The sequence below is a fragment of the Xiphophorus couchianus genome, chromosome 9 (assembly GCF_001444195.1).
Source record: "Xiphophorus couchianus chromosome 9, X_couchianus-1.0, whole genome shotgun sequence".
NCBI lineage: Eukaryota > Metazoa > Chordata > Actinopteri > Cyprinodontiformes > Poeciliidae > Xiphophorus > Xiphophorus couchianus.
The window spans coordinates 5961847-5987837 of NC_040236.1; the positions used below are offsets into that span (position 1 = coordinate 5961847).

Sequence of the window (25991 nt, forward strand, 5' to 3'; positions counted from 1 at the left end):
TCTTTGAGTATATAAATAAAAATAGCACTGGGCCCTAAGCTAACACACGGCTGGCCTGACTTCTCCAGACAACAAGTTAAAATCTCATGACTGACCTCAGACTTTGTAAATTTGTCTCGCTTTTATTTTATCTCTTATTTTGCATAAAATAGTACGAAAAGAAAAAAAGGTACATGGAGCCAACATAACTCAAAGTTACATTCAAGCTCACTTACTCTGTCCATATAAACGAGTAACATTAATTCTGTCTGAAGACGACTAACTGCTTGCTTTAAGTTTTATAAAACCTTGCTTTTTCAATGACATGATTTTACACAACTGTTTGTTTCAATACATTTCCATATTGTATGTTGTTTTAACTCAAAAAGGTTTACAGTACTTGTATTTTTTTAAATGTAGCGTTTTACTGACATCTAGTGTTTGATGGGTACGAACACGTTTGAAAGACATCTTTCTGCTTTCTAAATAACACTTTGCAATTTTAAGATTAAATGGAAGACCGTATGTTTAATTTATAATTCAAATTCCACTTTATCAGCTAAAATCTATATGATCAATTAAAGGTTTAGACACAATTTAATAAACGAGACACTTTTAGAGGTATTTATAATGATTTCTTTTAAAAATTCAGTGAAAATTGTCATATTTCTTTTCTTGTAATGTGTGACCAAAACTAATTTATAGCCACACTCATGTGATATATTTAGTAAATATTATTATTTCTAGACAGCTCTGAGCTAAAACAAAACAAACTAGAACATCATCTGACTACTAATATTTATTAGTTGCTTTGTTTTTTTTTTATATATTATATATCGTTTTGTTTTCTCAGTTTTCTAAATATACCTAAAGGTTAAATTTTTCCAGATTGTAAAAGATAGTGTTTGGGTTAACTAAAGTCTATTTGGTTAACCTCTTGTTACCTTCAAAATGTTACCCTCATGATGACACAGGTGTCATCATAACAGTTAAGAGGTTTGAAGGGGGTGAGAGGGATATGATGTAAAACTGAATTTTTTTGTTTTAGCGTCATATCATGTTATAATATTACTCATACATCAAAAACATACCAGGAGTTTTGCCTTGATTCTTTCATTTATGTTTGAAAAATCCCAGTGTTTGGTCGTAGCCATTCAGGGTGCTGTGATGACGTGCTGAAGGTGGAGCATCGGAAAGAGCAGGAGCTTTTTAAAGAGACAGAAGCAAGTTACATTTGAAATATAAAATAATTACATAACTGAAGATAACATATCTACTTGATTTTGCTGTAAAAAGCCTTGAAAATATATAATATCCCCCTTTACCTACTTTTTACTCATCTTTAGTTGAGGTGCCAATAATGGAGGAAGGCGCTCTATTTGCTTACACAAACATCATTGTCCAATTTGGGTTTTTGAAAAAGTTCATGTTTCATATGAATTGTACCTTGTATAATAGGAATGAAGTTAATGTATATCTGCTCTCTGGGTGTCAAATTATGAATAAAATAATAGTTGTTTATATAAAATAATGCTAAGCTAAGAGAAAAATAATTTTGTTAAAAAAATCTTTCACATTTTTATTTCACATACCTTGTTGAAAATACTTTCTTACAGAATTTGAGCAAGATTTTTTATTTTTAAGTGAATTTAAAAGCTGTAAAGTGGCGTGGTTGGTATCACTGTTGCCTTGCAACAAGAAGGTCCTGGGTTTGAGATAGGCACCAGCACCCCTCCCAACCCCGATGGGATAAGGGTCCAAGAAGATGGATGGAATTTACAAGAATATATCTTACGCCCCCCAAACTGGATGTTAAATTCCATATTTATGATCTCCACTAGGTGGCAGCATTTGATTTGTTTTTCTTACCTCGAATATTCCTTCCCTTACCAATCATGCTTGGTAAGGGAAGAAATATTGATTTGTGCAGCAGTTTTCACACACAATGTGCTGGAACACAGGAACAGAGAAAGGACACACAAAATACATCTCAAATGGAACATAAATAAAAAAAAGAACTGCTGCAAAAATATGAGCTTCACACAAGAAAAAATAAAATGCACAATTGAGGAAAATAAAAAATTAAGACATAAAAAATGTGACCTGGCAAGAGAACATTGGGCCTATATGGGTAAAGTGCAAAATACAGCATGTTTTCAGTCCTGATTCAAAATAAGCAACATTTTTTGCACATTTTTTAGTAACACTTTTTAGGGAGCTTGTTCAACATATGGAGAACATAGAAACTAAGTACGGTTTCCTTTTGTTTAGTTCTGGTCCTGCAAATACTGAGTACAGACGTCTCTGGTGACCTGAGTAGTCTTAATGGTTATCATTAGCATTATGACATTTTCTTGGCCCTTTCAGTGCCTCACAAAACCTCAACAAGATTTTATAATCTAATATTTCACAAATGGCAAGAAGCCACTACAGTGACACAAGGATTGGTATGAAATGCTCCACTTTTGCTGGTCATAACTTTAGAAGTAGAATTTTGGATGAGCGGGAACACAGAAAATTAAAAGGTAAGGATGAAAAACATGGGAAGGAAACACATAAACTGCTGAATCTTCAACTTGAATAAAATCTCACAGGGCAATTTGTTTGGTACAAGATGTTAGTAGTGTGCTGACCCTTCCCCATCACTCACACCATACACTCTGCCATTTTTAATGTTACTTAAATCCCACCTTCCTCGTCTAAATGTCGAAATACATGAAGTTGCTGCCATATTAGATGGTGTTGCCATTGTGTTTGTAGGAAATTGAACAGGTGTTTTAATAAAGTATAATAATAAAGTGTGTATTTAGAGAGCTCAATATTACAGGGAAAACATTTGCAGACTTCTTTTTTAAAACAACCACAACAGAATCATTTTATGTTAGGAGAATATATATTAAAGAAGAAAGCTGGATCTTTTTTCTATGCTGACTGTTTTTAACCAATATTTGTAAGCACATACTGCATATCCATTATAGTAGAAGCCATGAACATCTTCATCTGGCTGTGCTTGTACCCCTTGTCCTTGAGATTAAAATAGGTGTTGCTCATGCGGTGCACACAGAGTCCCATACTTCTCATTGGGGATGCAGAGCAACTCCCATCGTGGTCATAAAGACAAGAGCAAACCGGAAGCAGATGACCCTGTGTGCACATTCCTCACTGTCTCCCCCAGGGCCGGACATGTGCAGTGCATACGTACCTCAGTGTGGCCTGAACCTCAAAGGACCTTTAGTCTGCGCCCTCAAACTATCTCTCATATCTAATAAAGACACTGGCACAATATTTGACACGTAGCCTAAATAGACCACACACCAACACACAGCTTCACTTTAAACATAGAGGAATACAGTGATATTATTTTTGAAAAAAAGGTGCTTCTTTCCAATATGAGAGTTTATTTTACAAAGATTGAATTGAATTGACAAATTCGCACAAAACCTTGAACATAATATTTTTCCTTCATATTGTATTGAGAAATATTGAGGGAACATTTCATACAATTATTTGATTATTACAGCTAGGAAAAGAAATCAAGACTTCAAATTCAGGCACATGAGAGTAAAAGGAGAAGAAAAAGATAAGGAGAGGTTCCATGTAACCATATTAGATGAGTGGGCAAGAAGAGAGCGACAAGAGTGAAGGGATGTGACAGAAACAGTTATTATCCTGCAAGCGTGGGAAATCTCCTGGTGTGGGTCCCTGGTGAAAAGACAAAACTGTCCTTTCTGATGACTTTCAGTTCCTCAGGGTTCACATCCTCTTGTCCCCTCAGGACTAAGCTCAGCTCTGGAGGCAAAGCAAGCTGTTGGACATTCAGTTACTGCTTTCCTTAATTGTACAGTATTTAAAATTAAATGTGGTAATGTCCTTGCAAAGTTTTTATAAAGAAATTCTAAAGCCACACATGTTTTGCCATACACTATTTACACAATTATTTAATGAGTATTTTGACCATTCATAATGTTTAGGTACATTTTCTAACTCCAAGTCAGATAAACTTGAATGTTATTCAATGTTAAGATTGTCATTTTAATGAAATATTCCCAACAATACTTCTTTGAATGATGAATAACTTAGGTAGATGTGTTTGGAAAAACCAAATGTATATTATACAAAGTGGATAAAAGTAATGATCAATTAAAAACTAAAACAAATGTGTTTAAATTTTTTTCTCCTATTTTTCACAAGTTATAACCATCTAATATTTATAAAACACAGATATCATCAACTGCATATTTGTACACACAAAAGAACGTCAAAGATATAAAAAAAAAAAAGATTTAGAAAAATGAAATGCAGTAAAATGTAGTTGTGAAATACACTAAGAGAAAAAAACGCCCTTTTCCTTCATAGATTCTTGATTAAAAATAAGTTCTCATGCTGGAATCTTCTATATCTCTATAATGTAATTCAGCTTACTTTGGATGGAACTGCAATGTTTCTCCATCTGAGATTGTTTTTGTACTTTCCCCCTACATTCCACCTTTACGCTTTTCTGAACTTCCTAATGTTCTGGAAATGTTTACACAATTTTTAAAGATATTTTTACACAATTTGTGTGTCCTTATAATGTTAGTGGTCATGTATACATTATGAACAGTCTTGAGTAACAAATTTAATCACAAGTTGTTTATCATCGCTAATGTTTACATACATTATGTCCCTGAAACTTTAGTAACAAAGATAACATATTTGTGCAACAATAAACAACCCTTTCCTACACGTATTATGATTCTGAGAGATCTTAGACAGAATAAAGAGCTCCTTCTTTCTCATTATTTCATTTTTGTGCTGGATTCCTTCAAGATCAGAAAAACACAATTAGTACATCAAGTCACAAACCGGGTCAGACAGAAAATAAATGCAGCAATTTGTAAAGTGAGATTAAACAGACAATATCCAGGAAAAATTCAGGCAAAGTAAAAACATTTACTGTTTAATTTGTCCGCAGTTCTATTTAGTTCATAAAATGCATGATTATGTAACATAATCTGGCAAAAGCCAGTGGTCTGGAAAAGTCTGACAGCTTGTAACACACGTCACATCAGAAAATGAGGACAGTAGTGGAATTTTACCAGAGAAATGAGGACAATTTAATAATTTTTCTTCAAGTATCCATCTTCTGCAGTTTTCTGGATTTGAACCTGTGTGTGCTTCAATATGATACGTATACATATTTAAATGTATGCACATGCTCTTTCAGTTTACAGCTTTTAAGTCTCAGCACAAATTAAAATATATGCCTTAAAGTTAAATAAATGCGGGTAAAATTTGAAAGTACAATGCAATTAGACAGTTTCTGTCTTTTATTATCTAAAAGAGCAGTAGTATGTATGTTCCAGGCTTATAGTGGCATTTAACAGCACAAACTGTTACCTTGAGTTATAATAAAAATGTTGCATATATCCAATATGACTTAAAAAAAAATTTGACTGAGTAATTTGTGTAAATCTTTCTCTTTAAAAACTCCTTTCTGAAACGTCACTTTGTCATCTCTACAAATCACTCTATTAACCATTTAACAACATTTTTCCCAGCGGTACACTCAGAAGTAGCTCTTATAATGAGCGTAGCAGACACAATAAGGTCAACCAGGTGATTGCTAATTGCTGTTGGCTATTCTGAAGGAGCTGAGTGGCGGCGTCTATGGGGGCGGCGGGGGCTGGGGGGGTGCTCTGTGAGGTGGAAGCTCAGAAACTCCAGCATCGAGGCGAAGATGCGTCTCTAAAAAAGGAGGAGCTACTCTTTGGCCCCTCTCCCCCCAGGCATTTTGCAGAGCAATGTCATCTTTGTGTGTCATTTTACAGGAGATTAAATTATTTCTCAAACATATATGAAAGAATAAAAGCAACATTTAAGGTATGCATTTTTTTTAGGGAATAACATTATAACATGATCTAAAGTTTGAACTTTATACCATCTTTAGATGACCTTGAAAAGAGTCAGTTTTTCCATAATATTGCCCCTTTAAGAAGAAATTTAGCTTCACTATCCTCCACAGTGTCTCTATGTCTGTTTCTGCAGAAACCTCTTGAGGTCACACCACAGCATGAACTTTACAGAACAAACTGTGGTTCTTAACTTATTTTTAGCTATTTTGTTGGCCAATATTTGATAGTACTGTACTGACAGCAGTGTTCATTCACTGCTGTCAGTACAGTACTCATTTGACCTGAGAAATGCTTCGATAAACAGAGGAGATTATGATCACCTTGAATGACTGTAAGGTGTGCAAGATTCTGGGCTGTAACATAAGTATCAGTTATGCTTCTGTAAACAAAATGCTTCAACATTGATTTTTTTTTTTAGTGTGCCAATTTCTTTGGTACTTTGACTCTACTCCTCGCACCAAGCTATCCCATAAAGCTGGTGATGAATTGCAGCATTCATTTCTTTTTTTGTAAAACCTCTCACACAGAATGATAATCAGTTAATCAATGCAACTAATTACCAGCATCTGCTAATCAATACAATTAATTAGTAACATCTGCTTAGCCAGTGGTCTCCAAATTCCAGTTTCTTGCAGAGGGCGTTAAAGTTTGGATTCTCACTTTTGCGTTGTTTACTTTTAAGACCTTGAAAAAATTATTTTTTATTTTTTATTTTAAAAAGTATGTGTATATATTTTATCACTATATTTTTACTTCAGTTTTACCTTGTGTAATTCAAGGATGTTACCAATTCTTTTCTTTTAAAATGTTCATTTTCCAAACAGAAATTGTCATAATTGCAAATATACTGGGCCATCTGGCTGTGTCCAGAACTGACAGTTTGTTGATTACCAACTCTACTTCCATTATTAATGTGAGCTATATTCATTCTCATTACTTGATGGCAGTTTCTAAAAACAAGGAAAGAACAAGCAGATGAGGGAAAAAATGCTAGTCTGTAGATTTTCCTTTGATAATAGGATTTTCATTTGGAAACTGAGCTTTGCATTTATTTCTTTGAAATTAAAATTGATCTAATAATCTGAATCATTTAAATTTGACAAAAAAGAAAAATAGAATTATGTAATAAGTAAAACATAAGTACAAGTAAGGTGTCAAATGCGCAGTCAGTATCGTAATAATGGTATAAAATGTTGAAATTTATAAAGAGAAATGGAGGATTTTTTAGAACAGTTTACATCACTGAAAAACTCAAATTTTGTTACTTTTAAAACATTAAAATGCAATTTTTACACTGATTACAGAGGTTTAAACTTATTTGTGAAACAACACAGAGCTTTTCTAGTTTTCACAAAGCATTGCTACAATTTTGTCTCATTCTTGGTAAGTTATCATTTGGACCATCATGTCTAGTTTGTTCATTGTACTTTTAGAATATTATTAGCAAAACATTGAAAAATAACAGAGCTTAAACCTCAATTAAAGTTAAAAAAATTATATTTGTTGTAAAATGTGATGTGAGCAAGCTTACTCAAGTGTCCATCATGCAAGACATATACAGTAACTGAGTATAACTGTCTCTGTAAGAGAAAAACTCAGTGCTTTACTAAAACCTTGTTTGAGCTTCCATCTAAAGCCCATTAGTGGCAAATGCAATAACACACATGCCTACAGTAAGCAACAGTGAGTGCTGAAGCAACCATCAGTTGCAATTTTGGCCCCCCACCCCATCCTGAAGTGCTCCTCAGTGCATTAACCTTGCCAAAATGTCAACATGACAAACATGAAGTACGTGAGCTCTATAGGAAACAGGCTTTCCCACCACAAATGTTTCTTTTACCAAGGTCTAACTTTGTAATGTTTGATTTGGCTTTAATGTTCTCAGTTTTAAAGCTATTTGGTTTGATTTAATGGCTATATCCTCGAATACCAAATAAACCACAGTACTAAATTAAATGATGTCATTAGCAATGTTTTTTGTGTTTGCTATTTTAACTGATAGGACAGATAAGGAAGCTTCTTGATTGTGAAAATACACAGGAAAAGATTGATGCTGAATATTTTCAATGTTTGTTCAATCTTCATGATTTCACAATGTTTTGTTCAGATTAATATTAGTACTTTTACATGTAGAAATGTGCCAGTATTTTTTACCAAAATAGCGCTGGGTTTAGTTTTGAGGAAGTGTGTTATAGAAGCAGCTTAACAAAAGTTCCATTACTAACATTCAGTGCTGACCTTCCAATGGAAAATCCATTTTCTCTCATAATGAAGAATGCAATTTATTTCTCTAAAGCTGGAATGCTAACGGATGCATGAGTATTTATCCTCAGACTCTCTCCGCTGCTTGTTTAGAGCACTAGTCAGTCGCAGACAAATCCTTGATGATGCAAGAGAAAACAGTCTTTGTAGCCTTACTCGGCCCCGTGTTAGTGCCAGGTTGACCGGAAAAGTCCCAGCAAACAAACAACTTCACAAAAATAATTAATGAAGCTGTGGGAAAAGCGATTTAATTTCCTCTCACTGACTATGTGCATAGGTCTCTGAGGTTCAGCATGAGAACAGAGAGGAAAAGTTGCTCTTAATATAGATTTAATCTGGAAAACCATAACAGGGAAAATCAGAGCATGAAGATAAAATTTAATTAAATTGAATCTACTGAATGTGTCACAGCTTCATTGTTTTTATTGACGACCTTTGTCACTCACCACCCCCCCTCCTTTCTTCCCCAACACTTAGGATGGATATACTGTATCATATCGTGGAGCATTCACTGTTGTTTTCATTAGCTAGAACACAAGTTTTCCCATAGCTTAAAGAAATTCTATGGGCAAACTCCCAATCTCCCAATATGTTGTTGGACAAGATGTAGAGTATACACCCTGCATGGACTGCTAGTTCAAAGGGCATCACAGATAAAACGTTCATGAAAGAATACATCTCAAAACGGAGTTTGTTGGGTATTACTAAAATCTTTATCATTCATCAAAGACAACTACAATAAACTATCCAATAATCTCTACAGAACTGAGTAAACCACAGGGTTACATAAAAAATGCAAGATGGTAATCTGATCCTGTGCAACAATGTTAAAGCCACGGGGTTGTGTTAATGACTTTAATTCACACAAATGCAATATTAGCCTTTATTTGCTGAGTATTTAGCACATGACTGTACTAGCTATGTTTGGGATTTAAACTTTGATTACTAACTCTTTGATGAAAAAGTTAGTAATTTGCATAAATGTTCTTAATAAATTCAGACCTGGGTTAGTAAATTGGATTGATTGTTTGTTTGTTTTTACCCAGCAGTGCTCCAAAAGCTCAAATCCCACAGAATAATTTAACTAGTTATCAGAATTAATAGCAACTTCTGTACAAGTAAATACGTATGTATTATACAATATACAATAAATCAACCAAAATATATTAGATACAGACGATTGGCACAGAAACAAAACAAAAAACAACAACAAAAAAACAACAGCACATTATTAAGCAGCATACCATGAAAAGTCTTTTACAAAATTCCAGCTTTATCTAAATGCTGGAATTGCAAAGTTTTGTTTCTGGATGCTCGAAATACTGTTATAGGTCTCAAAGGAATCCCATTTCCTGTTACTAATTAAACAGCTGTTTCTGTATTTTGTTGAGCTGTGTCTTCCAGTAAGGAATAATGCTCAATTGAAGGAAGACCTTGACCTTTCAATTTGTTCATAGCTGCAGGTTGCTTGTAAGCAGAGTAAGCAGAGAACTTCCTAAAAAAAAATGTCCAATCTCATTGCCCATTTATGTCCAATTGTGTGTTTTTTCTTCAAGCTTTGTATGATTCAGGTAAAACAGGCTAAACTAATATTAATTAGGGGTCTTTCTGCACGGAGTTTCATGTTCTCCCTGTGCGTGGGTTCTCTCCAGGAACTCCGGCTTCCTCCCACTGTCCAAAAACATGACTGTTAGGTTAATTGGTCTCTCTAATTTCTCCCTAGGTGTGAGTGTCTGTGTTCATGGTTGTTTGTCCTGTCTGTCTTTGTGTTGCCCTGCGACAGACTGGCGACCTGTCCAGGGTGAACCCCACCTCTTGCCCAGAACGCTGGCTGGAGATAGGCACCAGCAACCCTCCTGACCCCACTAGGGACAAGGGTGTTAGAAAATGGATGGATGGATGAATATTAATTAATATGTCAACTGCTCTTTACAGATTTATAAATATTTAAGCCTCATTTCTACCTTTATATATCTATATTTCTATTAAGAAAATCAATAAAAAAATCTTAGAACCATAATTTGTTTTCTGCCTTATTTTCGAATTATCAGTACATTTTTGGGATGCACTGAACCCTATTTTATTGGGAAATCCTATCAGGTTATTATTATTATTATTATTATTATTATTATTATTATTATTATTATTATTATTATTATTATTATTTTGCTCAAGTGTAGACATAACCATGATCTTTTGCAATGTATGATGAGGGGCATTGCCAAAGAAATTGCAATCTCTGTTGGAACCAAAACTTTAACAGTGTGCGATATTGGCACTCCCACAAACTTTTGAAATGCTAAACAAAACCATTCTTTTGTCAGTGTCTTCAGCTTTGATAGCCCACAACCATACCAGCAGACAAAATAAGTTATTCAAATGGAACATTCTTTTTTAGATGTAGCAATAAATACATTGAGTTAAATTCAAAACGTTGTAACAAAAACTAGGTGTTTGTTACTGTAAACACAATGAAAACAAACTTAGTTTACTGTCTAATATCTGTTCTGAGTTCATATGTTTTGGAAGCAGTTGAAGAGGTTATTCATATGTGTTTTCAGACAGAAGAAACAGGTATATTGAGTCGTGCTAAATATGAATTTAAAACCTTTAAAACTGTATGACCTGCACTTTTGTATTGCATCCCAGCTCAATGAATTTATATTGACTTTAGAATGCTTGTTGACACCAGCCAACTACTATTTCATGGGTTAAACTTTTATTGAGCCATTTTGAGTCAATTACGCCTGAAAAACAGATTTTATTGAGAGTTCCCTACTGTTACATGTCTATTCTCAACGTTAATTTAGATAAATAAAGCCTCTGTAAACATCATAAACAAAGCACCCGGTTGCCAGCTGTTACCAGTTTATTTGAACAACGGTCCAGCTCTTGCCATTAGCTTTAGCGTTCATTCACTCAAAGGGCTGTCCCTTCCTGAACCTTTGCTTCCAGGAAATTCTATAAAGAAAGCATAACTCCCTTCTCTGCATGTGCCGTCTGCAAAGGAAATACAAAAGCGGTCACAAAACGGAAGCACTCCTCAGATTTTCCAAGTGAAATTTATTCACACATCTGTCTGTCAGCATAGTGATGCAAATTATGATGTGCACAAACTTTTATTTTTTTATTCAAAGTTACCAACATGAAAACAGTCTGAGCAAGATGCAAGGGTGCAAACGTTTTAAGTGAACAGAGGTACTTTGTACTTTTTGAGATTTTGCACTTGAAATTGGAGACAAAATGTAGAAAAAAAAGCTTGTTCACATATTTATGTGCTTTAGGGATTCGCAGTCAACCTACAAAAAATGAAAGAAGGTGTATGAAATTACCTGTAGACGTTTTGCACGCTCCTGAGTTAAAGGACACCTAGTCACCCTGACATTTTGTTCAATTTTTATAAGTGCTCCTGTTACGTAATTGACAAGAGTCTATTGTCTGGCTACAGAACAGGCAGTGCTGGAATAGGCACTTTCCCCAACAAACCACTGTGCCCATAAAGCTGATCCCCTTTAAGGCTCAAGGCTAAAAATCATGACTAAAAAGACAGGCAAGGTTCATTTGAGAAGCTTGAACTTAAATCTTATTGCAGGGTCCCAAATGTTCTCTAGACAGGGTGTTGTTTATTAATCTGTTAGGAGAGTTAAACTGTGTGAAATTAGAAAATTTCCTAGGTTGTTCTGGCTCATATGTTTGGATTTACATCTCATGGATTTTATCCCTGAAGCAAATTTTAAGGACGGTTTAATGCTGTGTGTTGCATATAAATTAACAACCCAAATAGAAAAATCACCTGAAGTGAGTGAGAGGTTCCGTACATCTGATGTCAGAAATAAGTAGTGAATGTTACAAAATTAAAAAAAAAAGTTGTTGAATATTTATAGAAGATATATGTCCATGTAATGAGCAGCATTGAGCCAGGCTCATCTTCCTTTGTTTCCTAAAAGCTTCATTTTTTGTCTGCCTTCAGTTGGCTGGAGACACTTTAATTAAAAAAACGTTACAAGAAAGATTAATGAGTTGCATCTTAATAAAGTTGGTGCAATGACATACTCAACCAACACACAATGAAATTTGACATCAAATATATCAAAACCGCTTTTTAATAATTCTGTTAAAGATCAAAATGTTTATTGGCTTAGAAGCTGAGAGATAATTGCTTTCTCGTTTTTATCTTTGTTATGAGTAGCACTTTCAACCAAGATAATATAGCTCAGTAATGATATAAAGATAAAAAATAGCCGAGAGACCAATGACTAACAACACTCAAATGTGCTTGTCTTGTTTCATTAAAAGTAACAAAACACAAGTCATTTTAAAATTAAAGCCATGTAACGTAACAATCTCTGCCATTATACCATACTTTTTAAATTTGAGATTTTACATTTACACATTCGTTAAACAATACGTGTAATGGTGAGAAACTTGTAATTGCTTTGCTATTCTTGATTTTAATATGTCAAATGAAAACCATTTTCCCCTGACTAGCAGAAACGTTTTACTTGTTTTATAACCAACGTTAAAAATGGGCATTAGAAGGAAAATCTTATCCCTTTTTTCTAGTCCTGAAATGAGACATTAAAATACTTATTTGTATTTTAGAAAAGAAAGTTCTACATTTCATAGAAGTTCTGTGAAAGACTCAATGTGTTACTTATTTTGAAAGTATTTAAGAATCTAAATGTGGTAACTGATTAAGTCATGACATTTCCATCATGTTGTGAAAAAGAAACTATGTTGATTCAGTTAAATGAAAAGTGCTGCTGTCTAAAGGAAATGAATTAAGGTCTATATTTTATTAAATAATGTCAAATATTAAATAAAAAGTGTACCATAGTTTGCCATTCAGAGTGTAAGAGACCTTCCAATATTTAGTGAATATCAGGATATTGATAAATTTCCTGAATCATTTTATGCAAATATATTTTAGGTTGAATTTTAGATGCTCATCAATCTTGAATTTTACAAAACTTAATACATTTAGGATTATATGGAAACTCTTTGGAATTATTTAAGATGAATGCTGAGTTGCTGAAAATGGGAAGGAAATTTGACATGATCTCACAAACTTCAAGTGAAACCCTTTTGACCTGTCTTTATACTTTAACTACATACCAATCATTCTGCTTACAGTCACCACATGCAGCACATCTATCTTGCAACCCAAAATATGCTAAAGGATCTAAAAAGAAATTCATGAAGCGGAAGAAAAAAAACATGAAAAACTAAGTCATAGAGATCTATTGTTTTAGAAAGGTTTTTGGACTCAAACAAACTGCCAAAATCTTCTCAAATGGGGAAAACATTGATCAGTGTTAAACCTTCTCCAGCCTTCCAAGAATTCCAGTACTACATGAAGTCATTATCCATTCATACACACAATCAAGCATTTTATGGTAGTAAGCTATATTGACAGAAACCAAGGATGCCATAATCTGCACCACCAGGCCCTTTGACCACCAGCTCCAGGGGAGATGGGCATTAGAGGTGAAGTGTCTTGCTTAAGGACACAACGGCTGAGAAAACCCACTGGTTACAGGACAAATCCTTACTCACTTGAGCCACTGCCATCCCCTTCTCACATTCAATGAGTGTGTCCAGTAACTAATGAACGAAATAACGCACGGATGTTTATGTGCTTGAGAAGGCTATGAATTATTCAGGGAAGAGATCTTATTTACATAGTTTAATGCTCCCTTCAATATAACTTGAGTCACTTAGGTGATGTAGAAAAGCCTGAAGACATGCATGAACACAGCCACTATCAGACTCAGAGGACTGGCAGGATTAGACTAGGTTTTTCACTCTTTATGCGGAAGTATTCTAAAAATATTTTTACTTCCAAACTGGCAGATATCAAAATAAATACTGTTGAAAATTTGAGAGGTTGGATGTCACAGAAAGCAGGAAAAAATAATCATGTGCTCTGACTGATGTATGAGACCAATGTATCTGGTCAAATCAAAATGGTTTGCATCAACAGCACACAACACTTCATGAGCAGGATTGATTTATTCCTTGTTTAACTTCTTCAAAATGTTTGATGCTTTAAAGTGTTCGAACTTTGCATACTTGACATTACAAAGTGTTTTATGATTTGATTATTTTTAATAAAAAACAATTTTTTTGGTAAAGATATTTTTGCATTTCTTTGTTCATTAAATTAGATTTGCTAAATTCTGTTCTTAATTATGTTTTCTTAATTGTCAATATGCAGTTAAATACGATTAAACCACTGTTTAACCATGTTTGTTTTTGTAAATGAGTAGAAACACTGGAAGGAAGCGGCTGAAGCCTGCAGGATACAATCTATGTGACGGTGAGATTGGGTGAAATTATTTCATGTATTTCTAAAATAATTATATCTACATTTTAAAGATGGAGAGGTAGTCTAATTATAAGGAAATATTTTTATTGAGAGAAAGAAAAAAAAGAAAAAGTCTAGTAAAATACTACACATATTGAGCTCTAAACATATTCATGTATACAGTCATGTAAAGCACTTTGTTATAATTGATTCTGAGGAAGTATATAAAAAGTACTCTCTAAATAAAGTTAGTCTAATAGTTAAATAAATATTAAATTGTGCAATTGTTACAAAGCATATGTCTTGCACAAGAGGTAAAATTGGAATAACTAACATTAGTGCAAACTAATTTTGTTTCTTCATCCCGCAGAAGTGTCCAGGAGGTTTTAGCTAATTGAAACCTTTAGGTAAACACCCATTCACTTCTGAAAACCCACCCTTCCTCAGCCAGGATGCTCAGCTGCCCATGCTGTAGACATTCCAGTCTGATTGGCTTAGCTGCTGGCCTCCGTCCCAAAGGGCGTCTGTATAAAAACTCCCCAAGTGGCGAAACCCGGAGACAGACAGCAAACAAAGCTCAAGGAGACTTTCAGAGAGCTAGCAGGAAATAACAATTCTCTTCTAAGTGCTGCAACTGAAAGCGTCTGAAAATGTGCAAAGGATTAGCTGCATTACCTCAAACTTGTCTTGAAAGGTAAGATCGTTATTCACCTGTTTTTAACTGTACAAAACAAAATGTAAACTGTGTTGTTACTTTGGGTACTGAAAAGTTTTGAGGAAAGTTCAGATCTGTTTTTTTTTCTGTCTCAGATTAACATCTTATCCCAAGTATTTTTTTCTGGTTTTATGAGGCTCTTCAAATTATTATTTTTTAATTTTTTAACAACATTAAAGTTAATATAATTTTTTTTAAGTAACTTTTGCAACTACCCGAGATCAACACAGTCTGTTTGTCTACTACAGCTTTATTAGACATTTGGTTTCAAACAACGTTATCAGCACACTGGCATGATGGTGATTTATATCCCAAGGACTTTTTCCAAGATGTCAAACCAAAAACGTAACATCTGCTCCTGATTTGCCTAACCCAGGGCCAAAGAGATCAAGTCAAAGTTGGGAGTTTTGCTTCAGAAGCCTGATAATGCTATCGACCTCATCATCCCATACCCGGAGAAGGTTGACAAGAAGCCGGAGAAGCTGCAGAAGTGAGTGTTCTGTTTTGTTCTACACGACTAATGATTGGCTGTGCCTGTTAGGTGGCCTGTGTATTGCCTGTTGCCTTAACCAGATAAGTGAAAGTGAAGTGGAAGAACAGAGCCCTGAGCATTCACAAAGAGGTGCTGATCAAAAGAGATTAGACATGCCCAGACATTGATTTGGCTCAGATGTCAAATGCTACAAAGCAGATACCTTGAAGAGATTTCTAGGAGACAAAATTGTGTGGGAAACATTCAACCTTGCTTTGTTTGTTTGTTTGTTTGTTTTGTCTTTCCTTTGCCTCAACTCTGTTATGTTACAACCTTGTAAGTATTAAATATTTTTGTACTTATCTTAGCTAAATTGACAAGAAAAAACATCAAAATTTATCTCAGAGCAATCACGGAACTGGAGTGCTCAGATAAACACTGGCTGTTGAGTCAGTTAACAACTTACAGTTCTGCCGCTAATCTTTCCAGATGTATTTAAGACCTGAAGCTCTGAAAAACTGTGCAGAAAACAGAGCATAGAGAGGGCAGAAAGGCCACAGCATTTTAAGATCAAACACAAACTTAGGTATCCATTGTACCCCTTTTATCTTGTTTTAGAGATTAAAGTCAGAGTTGAAATAGTTCTCGTGAACGCACACTAAATACCAGATGGAACCTGCTTTGGGGAAATGTTTCCCAGAGTTTAATCAACTGGAAGAACATATCTGAGGTTTGAGTCTTTGTGGATCTAAAATATATGCACTACATATGTGAATATTTATGTCATTTAATTATTTTTTTTAAATTAAATCAGAATTTCCTTCTGAATTTGCACATTGTATTTTTGCTTGTGTGTTTTTGGATAATATCACCTTGGTGCTTTGTTGAAACTACAGGCACTAGATTCAGGCACAACACTTAAGTGTGGAAGTTGAAACATCTTTTCAAAACCAAAATTTCAGACCTGTCCTCCAATGCTTCTTTTTTTATTTTAAAACTCACATCTCACACTGATCTATGGTTTCTCAGCAGATTTTTCTTAAAATTGTACTCCAACTGAGAAAAAAAACAAAAAACTACAAATTTTACTAAGCACCCCCACCACAAATATCCATAAATTCAATACTTACTTCTTTTTTTTTTCTCCATGCAGGCCTACTCCTGAGGAGGCTGCTGAGTGGCGTGATGGTCTGGAAGGAGTCCTGAACAATAGCTGTAGGTCTTGTTCTTTCCTTGATCTCTAACAGTGGCTATGTTAGTTACTGTGAATTTTATTTGTAACCACAAACAGATTTGTAGGAAAACATTATGTCTCTTTAAAAACAAGTATTGCAAGTAGTGTTTTTAAATTGTTTCCCAAAAAACATATTGGTATATACTGGTTAATAAAGACTTTAGGTTTTTTTTTGTTTGTTTGTTTTTTTTTATCATGATATTTTCTCCAAACTGTGTGACTTGCATATTTGATCTCAACAGTTTTGGTGTCTGAAATCTAGAAATTGCACATAACACAGCAATTTTAAAATGACATAGTGCAGCAATCGGGTTTGAGTTGTTGGGAGTGCAGCCAAGCAAAGATGCTGCAAAAAGCATCATTATTTTGTTCTATACACACCATTACACAGCATCTAGAGCAACATATATCTAAACAGAATATACTCCTTTCCTGATGCCCAGTGTCTATCTTGTTTTAATCAGGTTCAGCACACCAAGCAAGGCTTGGTTTCCATAAACGTTTTACAGCTTGTGTGGTTGTTTAAAAACTTGAATGACATTAGTTAGGATTGAAATTAGTAATGAAAAATATAATGATGAGGATATTTTTCTTTTAGTATCTCATCGAAATAAGTTTGTTTAAGGCTTACAGGACTAAAAAGAGCAGTTTTTCAATTTGTGAGTGCAAAAATGGTCCAGCAATGAAAAGGTTTAAAATCTAGATTTGTAACCAGTTCGTGCATACTTTTAGATCTAACCATTTAAATAAATTTGCATGTGCAATTGATCAAGTAGCTTAACATCTTCAACAACTAACTGTATAAGACAAAACTTGGGTCAATGTTTCAAACAACTGAAAGCTCAATGTGGCTCAATGAATTGTGTCCACTGATGAGCAGCTGAAAGGAAGAAAGCAACTTTTTGAAAAGTAAAAAGTTCTGTGTTATTCTAGTTGTACTATGAAAACAGGAACATAATGATGAAGAAAAGAAGAAAGCTTTAGAAACTCTTATTACTGGGCAACGTATTAAAATAATCAGGCATCTGTTGTAGCAACATTCACTCCATGCAACCACCCAGAAAAACACAAAAATCAGTGACTAATTCTATGCATAGTAAAGAGCCTGCAAAAAAGCAATCCACAAGGAAATATTTACATTGGAATAAGTTTAAGGATGATGTTAACACCGGAGGAGTTTAGGTGCCAACCTAAACTAGAAGAAATGTTAGCAACGCTCTGTGGGGGAAAACACATTTATATTCTCCGTGCATACCACAAGCAGACATCCTGCTCCACTGTTTACTTCACAAAGTGCTCAGAAAGCCTAACCAGTGAGACGGATGATTACCTCTAACAGTTAATGGTATTTAGCCATACATGTAAACTATCCTGCTAATAAGTCACTTGTGTTAAAACCACATAGAGATGTCACTGAACAGCTGATTTGTGTACACTGAAACATTTTCTCTGAAGAGGTCAGTGGGTGGCAAAAGACCTTCCTAAGTGACTTCTTTAGCACAGTTTGAGGCTCAAAGATATATTTGTACAGCCTTTGCATGCTTGAGTTAGTCTGTGTATGCACTTATGTCCGTGCGTTTAAAGCTGCCCATGAGGGTTACTCGTGTGTTGGTAACATCTCTAGGGAGACATCAGACAGAGTCCACAGGGCTGATTTATATCTCATTTGCTGCTACCCACTGTGTCATGATTGTTTAATGACTTTCCATCAACATTAGCAAAGTAGCTCTTACATCCATCCATCCATCCATCCATCCGTTTGTTCTATAAATTCAACTAGCAACCAACCCAAAGATTTTTAGTTTTTTTTTCCTCTTGTGATGTAATTAATGTGGCTGAAAACTGATATGCTTTGTTCAAGTGTCATGTAGATGTATAGTTAATGCTTAAAGCAAATCTATTATTGTGTTCTCCTCATTGATTTTATTAACACCCTCTGTCTTTGTCAGACGGCCTGGCTGCTTTCCGCAGTTTCCTTCAGTCTGAGTTCAGTGATGAAAACATCGAGTTCTGGGTGGCCTGTGAGGACTTCAAGAAGACAAAGAATCCTATGAAGATGGCTGCTAAGGCCAAAAAGATCTATGAAGACTTCATCCAGTCAGAGGGACCCCGAGAGGTCAGAGAATGCCCATTCCTATGTTATAGTCTATAATATAATATTCTACATTAATAGAATAGGTTATTTATATTGTACATGACCATTAAGCAATGTTAGACTTTATCCATGTCTGTTTTATTTTCTGCTAACTGCAGATTTTATAACTGTTCCTCAACAGGTGAACATTGACCACTTCACCAAGGATGTGACCCTGAGGAACCTGGTGACTTTGTCATCTTCTACCTTTGATCTGGCTCAAAAGAGAATTTATGCCCTGATGGAGAAAGACTCCTTTGGCCGTTTCCTCCGTTCTGACCAGTACCTGGAGCTTCTGGTCAACTAAGCCAATAAAGAGTCCAGGAAGGTGGGGAGGTTTCAAACAGCAGCTGATTTGTAAAAATGAAGCCAAATTCACATATTTGATTCAAGCAAATATCTATAAAGCACTCCTGCATAGGACTGAGTAAAGAATTTAACTAATCTCAAAATTAGGTTTCAAAATTTGGCTCTAAATTGACATAAAATGACAAACTGCATCTTGAAACAGCCCCATCTTTCCACATAACACATGTTCCTGAATTTCTATCTGAACTGGAGATTTTGGGGAAGTTGATTTAACCTGTTACTGTTAAAGTTTCCCCTGGTATATTCGTCAGATGTATCTCCTCAATATTCAAAGTAACTGAAACAAAAAAAGCAGGAGCATTTACATTTTTTTTCAATTTGCTCCTTTAATTTGGGATGAGAAAATATCTGAATACACTCTAAAAAATTATCTGTTACATCTGTTAAAATTTATGAGATATTTCAAAAGTTGCTTTGCCACAAATCCATCATTTTTTGCCTTAGAACTTTAAGTTCTAAAACTTTCTACATCAGTTATTTTGTTTGTAAACATTTATAAAATGCGAAACGATGACGATGACTTAATCTTATTAGGAAATAGTTGCAACTTCAACTAAGCCTTGAGATTGTTAGTTGGTTTAATTTCAGAGCAAATAATTAATAAAATAAGTAATTTCACACAAAAAAGACTACGGTATATGCATGCAAATTGACAAACATTATTATTTTCATTCTTACTGACCAACAAAATTCCTCTTAACAGATAATGGCCAGTTTAGATAGTCGTCATGAGGAAAATGCATTAAAAGTTTTCTAAAACTGAAAGTATACGACTATATCATGCTTATGTGATTTTAACAAGAAGTCTCAGTAAACACATATGTTACATATATTTTAGTATCTGGGAGAGAAATGAGTCATTTATCTATAAGAAAGATATGCAAAGGAAGCTGTTGCAAGTCAAGGGCAAAATCATTTAAAGTCCTTTGTCATTACAATTTACTTACAAGTATGAAGCTGTATTAGTGCACAAATATGAATTTTCCTGTTTCTCCACATAACTGTTTCACATTTCCATTATTAGCACACTTGGATTATTACCAAACCCACCTTTTAGTTGTAATTCCTCCTGTGGGAGCAATTCATGAGAACAGTGCTGCTTAGCTGGCCCAGTGGTGCAACCCTTAGGTTGCCACTAAAATGTAAGTTGCTAAGATGGGAAAATCATTTAGGAGGGAATCTCAATTTTATAAATGGTATAAACAGAGTTGTGGGTTTATATGAAGAAAGTTATTTTTATTTTCCCATGTGATAAAACTAAAGTTTTACTGCAAGTATGCATACCAGGTTCCTAAACGGTCCAGTTAATAAAAACATGGGAGAAGGAATTTAAAGGTTTGCAGCACTTAATAACGCCACGCCATGTAGGCAATTATTTTTGCAAATCCACTTATTACAAGTTAACTTTAAGACTCAAATGAATATCCACAGGAGAAACATTATCAAAAATGCAAATCCTGTAGTTTTTTATTTTATTTTTTACAATTATCTCCATCATACAGCATTTAAACCACAAGTCATCAATTTTTTTAAGTCACAAGAAATCATAAATCACCCAGGTACACTTGGTCAAGATAATCTGATATAATGGAGAGGTTGTTGTAAGAGTGCAATGTTTAAGTGTAAAGTGTTTTGCAATGAGTTGATTATTGACAAATGTATTCATCATTAAGTGTGATTATATGTACTCTTTTTTTTCCTTTTAAATTTAGAAATCATTATATTTTAACCACCACTGAAAACAAATCTATATTTGATATATTCAGCATTTTAAGTTCTTAACATGTACAAGTACAACAATTATCCAATCATTTTGGAGAGAATTGACTAGAGGGTCTATAGGAGCACAGATTGACCAGTCTGGTAGTTCAGAACCCTAGAACTACAAGCAGAGAAATCCTTGGAATATCATAAAATATATAATGTAAGAGCTTTAATAATGCTGAATATATGCAATTGCATGTAGCCTTGCATGTATGTTTTGTAGTGGATCACATAAAATATATATAATGCATACAATTGTTGAAGATGTATTTATTTATATTTGTAAATATCTATCTAAGTTATTCTAAATACAACAATGGAGTCAATGATTCTTTTCATGGAGAGCTGCAGAGAGCTCATAGAATCTTTCTACTGTTATAAAAACAAAATTTGACTTTCTTTTGTCACTTTGTTTTTCTTCACTAGACAACTATAAAGTTTTCTGGATGCAAAGACTTAATTTTTTGTCCTGGGGATGAAAATGTTATAGCAGGTTTGGAAGACTTGGTGAGATGATCTTCAAAAGGAAAAAGCAGTTATCTTAAATAAAAAAACCTAGAGAAGAATTTTAAGGCTATTGTTCCTCTGCAGGTAGACGCCAACATTTACTCTCAACATTTACAAGGAGACTAAACCTAACTTGTTTCTAAATGAATGTCACCATAATTATCAAAATAGTAAAAGAGAAAAAATTCAATGTCTTTTGCAAATTTTATGACAACTTTAGTCGGAACATAATAAAATAAATTAAACACCTCCTTTAGTTTTGTCTAAATGGTGGCCTGAACAGAACAAAAATCAAAATCTGCACATAGCACAATGTTGCATGTAAGAAGTACGCAACTCAAACGTCAGTGAGGGTTCGAAGAGCAGAGCGGAAGCAGATGCGACTGAAGAACTGGCTGTAAACAGTGTTACAAGTTCCAGGGAGGCATCAGTTACTACAAGATTTCTTGGGCCTAATGGAAAAGGTCACATACTGTTAGTCCCCAAAGGAGGTCGATGACTATCTGACCGAAACTTTGTTTAGCTGCAACATATACAGTACAGTGACATATTTCCAGAAACCTGGTAATGTGAAGTATATATATATATATATATATATATATATATATATGTAATTGTGTTTACCAGTATACAATATATCTATTATCTTGCTAAGGCTTGCAAGGCATGTGAAACTGCCATAGCACTCGTGTTATTGTCTACAGTTCATTCATTCATAAACTTCATGTATACAGGTAATTCCTATGAAAATTATTATTGAATTCACTTTGCAATATAAAATGTGTTTTGTTACAAGTAGACATCATCCAGATATCACAAAATTTATGTTTCTTTTAAAGTATCCTGTCTGGGACTGTTGCTCTGAGAATTGCCTGACTACCAAGGAGAAGATCGACACAGAGAAGGTTTCCCCGAGGTAGATATGGTGAAATCGGAGCCACAGACATCCAAAGCTCTAAATCTCCCACCTCCAAGGGCACACCCCCACAAGAGAGCTCCAAACCCAACACAACCATGGACCATGAGCCCACTCCAAGCCCCCTTCCTCCTCCCTCACTCCACCACATAGAATGCTGCAAATGCAAGGCATATGTGATGCCATTCCAGCCACCATATTCAACAGACCAGATGTTACCAAGACACACAAAATGCCCTGACCCTACACCAGGAGAGGATTAACTCACTTACCAATCCCCTGGCAGGTGAGACAATGGCCCTCACCATGCTGTTGCAAACACACGAGAAAACATACAACATCTGGGCCATTACAGGATTTGGCTACCCAAATGCCAGAGACCCCACATCCAAAAAGGCCTATATCATAAAGTTTTGTCTTTATTAAACTTTATGACAAAAATTTATATAAAGAGAGTTGTGCAAAGTAGAATGTCAGCACAAGTGAGGAAAAGCAATCAAGAAAGAGTGGTTTAAAAAAATCCCTCAACCACTCAAAATTAGCTCCCTGCTGTGAAATAAGTGGTGAAACACACCAACGCCATCTATACTAGCACCAGAGGTGGTGCTGGCCTGTTTGAAGCAATGGGTGAACCACCCTACAGGCATCATTATTACCTAACCCAGCCCCTCAAGCATAGTTGGAATCTATATTTTATGTCACTATCTTTCCATTTTAGTTTAATCAGTGCAATTACTAATGATATAGTATAAAATATCAAGCTTAGTAGACTTCTAGTCAGATTTAAAACCCTTTGGAAAAGTAAAGTTAAAACATAAATGCAACATAACACCCTAAAAATGAAGAGGTAGTGATTTCTTGTGTCAAATCTTGTGTAAGGCATCTTGTTAATTTATGCCCACAATAATTATGACTAATATGCCATTCTCAACACTATATTTGAACCACATAGTTGTATAATCTAACACCACTATATGTCATCTATACATCTATGCATTCTAATCTGTAATATATTCCTCAGCATTATAGTCACAACAGTACATCAGGAGGGCAATCCTAATTAAATTTTTAAGCCCTCAATGATTGAACTAGGAAAAAACATCAGAACCTTAATTGTAGTGTTGATTTTTATGAACCGAGTAAAATCTACAGTATGTTATCAATGTACCTTCTTTTAAAAACAAGTTGACTTATCATGTGAATGATGTGGTTGTATTTTTTAGTTATTCTGTTTTCTAATGTATGTTAAATAATCAACATGCTGCTTTGTCTTCTGTTTGTATTATCACATTTTTTTCAAGTCTGAATTAAAGTTCATTCAGACTTGAATTCAAAATCTTTAAGCCACTTGCTTTTCCCAAACTAGTCAGAGCATCATGTCCTCATGTTATTTAATAAATTCACATGGAATTATGAAACTCACAAAGTTTTTGTGCTCAGTCAGGTTTAGAATGACACCCTGCCTAATCTTCCCTTTATTTAGTGTTTGCAAGATTGATTGAAAGCAGATGGTGTGGATAGGATGAACTCAAAACCCTTACACAGTGATCAACAGTGACGTTGGCCCTCGTACACAAAATTCGTTTTTGTCTGTCACAGTAATTAAGGTACTTGACCTAGAAGATAAAGACGGCCAAGTCTAAATTAAATTTCACTGTCATTCTGTGAAGTTCAGTGTAATATTTTACTGAAAATTTTTTAAACAATGTCTGTTAATCTCACAATCACAAAGAGCACATTATGAAACTCAAGATCAGGAGTGTAATATTTTTCAGTTTCTATGGTGACAAACAATTCATGTTTGGTGCAGAACATGACTTGTTAATCTGTTGATTCTATGCTGACAGTCAATACTTGATAGTCACTGATGTGAATCTTGCCTAGTGTGGAGTGACGTTCTGTAGAGCATTGAGCAGATGCGTTGTTTGCCATATTCAGTAATGTCTCACCTGCTGACCAGCTGTCCTTTGTTTGTCAACCTGCCTGTTAACGCCTCCCATTTATCAGCTTCAGACTGCTTACAGCTTACCCAGCTGCTTCTCTTTGTCTGATTAACCTTCATGTGTCTTTTAAGAAAGCCCAAGATACATTCAGTTAAATCAGTTTAAGTTTGTCTGAGCTTAAATGTCAAAGGATAAATACCCCCAAACCCAAAACATTGCTTGATTACTTTTCATCATCCTTATTTTAGTCAAGTTAAGTTTATTTACATAGCATATTTCAGCAACATGGAATTCCAAGTTCTTTACAAATATAATACCATAACAAATTCTGAAACAAGCAAATATTACATTGCTTCAAATGCCATCATCAAGCAAGTATGCATCAAATATATTAACGTATGTTCCAGCTGTTATTAATCAAAGGCAACTCTAAATGGGAGGGTTTTTTAAATGTAAACGAAGTCAGTCTTTCAGCTGTTTTGGAGTTTTATGTAAGTTTGTTTTTGGAGTCAATGTAAGGACATTAGAGCTGGGGTGATATGATCTTCTTTTCTCGTTTTAGTGAGAACGTGATGGCATCTGCTCCAAAGCCTACAGAAAGTCCTCGCCAATTATTCGCCCTCAAACAGAAAGTGACAAAAATGGAAAGTTCGATTTCTTCCAATCTTTTAAGGCTTGACCTGGGCCTGAACTAAAGTGGACTGAAGGTGATTTGGAACATTCACATAAAGGGCCACCTTGTGGACAGGTTCAGGAATAGCACTGACGGGTTACAACAACTTATAAGATTGAGAACCCTGACAAGGGCGACAATGATGGAGATGGTGCCTTGTGGTGTGGTCGCCACAAGACAGGAGTGGCACTGACTTGAAATACCCATTCAATTGTGCTTGCAGCTTTAATTTTTATTGCAACCATAGTTTTATGGCAACCTTTTCTGTCAGGATAAACATTGATCTCATGAAAAAAAAAAAAAAAGCTAGGAATTTTAGATTGTTTTGAAAATGTACTTTACGGAAACAAAAAAATTAGGAGCAGTTGACTCCCTTATGAGGTCGCGCTATGGGTGCTTAAACATTCTCCTTTAAGTTTCATTAAGTGTCTTTCATTTTTCTAAAGGCTCAACATCCACAGTAGCACAACATAAAGTTCCACAAGTCAGCATGGCATGCCACATTCCTGTGGGCCTGATTTCCCTATATGCGTTGTAGTCCAGACTGTTTTCATCTATGCTTATGACATAGTAAAATGATCTACAATGCCAGTGGCTTACTTCTACCCTTTAAAATACTTCAAGACTTATTGTCAAAGAAAATGCCTTTAATAACACTCCTAACATAGAGAGTACCTAACGTGTTTCCTTGTCTGTGCTGTTGCCACCAACAATGCCATGTAATTAATTTTTAGTTCTATTTCTGTACAAAGTAAAATATAAAACTTTAAGTGTTATTAAGTGTGCTTGTAATTTAGGCTACATCACTGCAAATCTTTTCTT

At 34.8% G+C, this 25991-nt stretch overlaps 1 protein-coding gene and 1 long non-coding RNA gene across 2 annotated transcripts; both read left to right on the plus strand.

Moving 5' to 3' along the window:
• Positions 1-9845: 9845 nt before the first annotated feature.
• On the plus strand, positions 9846-22012 carry LOC114151320 (uncharacterized). The gene is made up of 3 exons (XR_003596920.1): positions 9846-10012; positions 13623-13627; positions 22001-22012. It is a non-coding gene; the product is annotated as an uncharacterized LOC114151320 (long non-coding RNA).
• Positions 14986-21525, plus strand: LOC114151319 (regulator of G-protein signaling 5-like). Its single transcript, XM_028028457.1, has 5 exons — positions 14986-15136; positions 15534-15647; positions 16783-16844; positions 18813-18979; positions 19140-21525. Exons 1-5 carry the CDS (start codon positions 15093-15095, stop codon positions 19302-19304), a joined length of 552 nt encoding a protein of 183 aa, XP_027884258.1. The 5' UTR covers positions 14986-15092; the 3' UTR covers positions 19305-21525.
• Positions 22013-25991: the final 3979 nt, after the last annotated feature.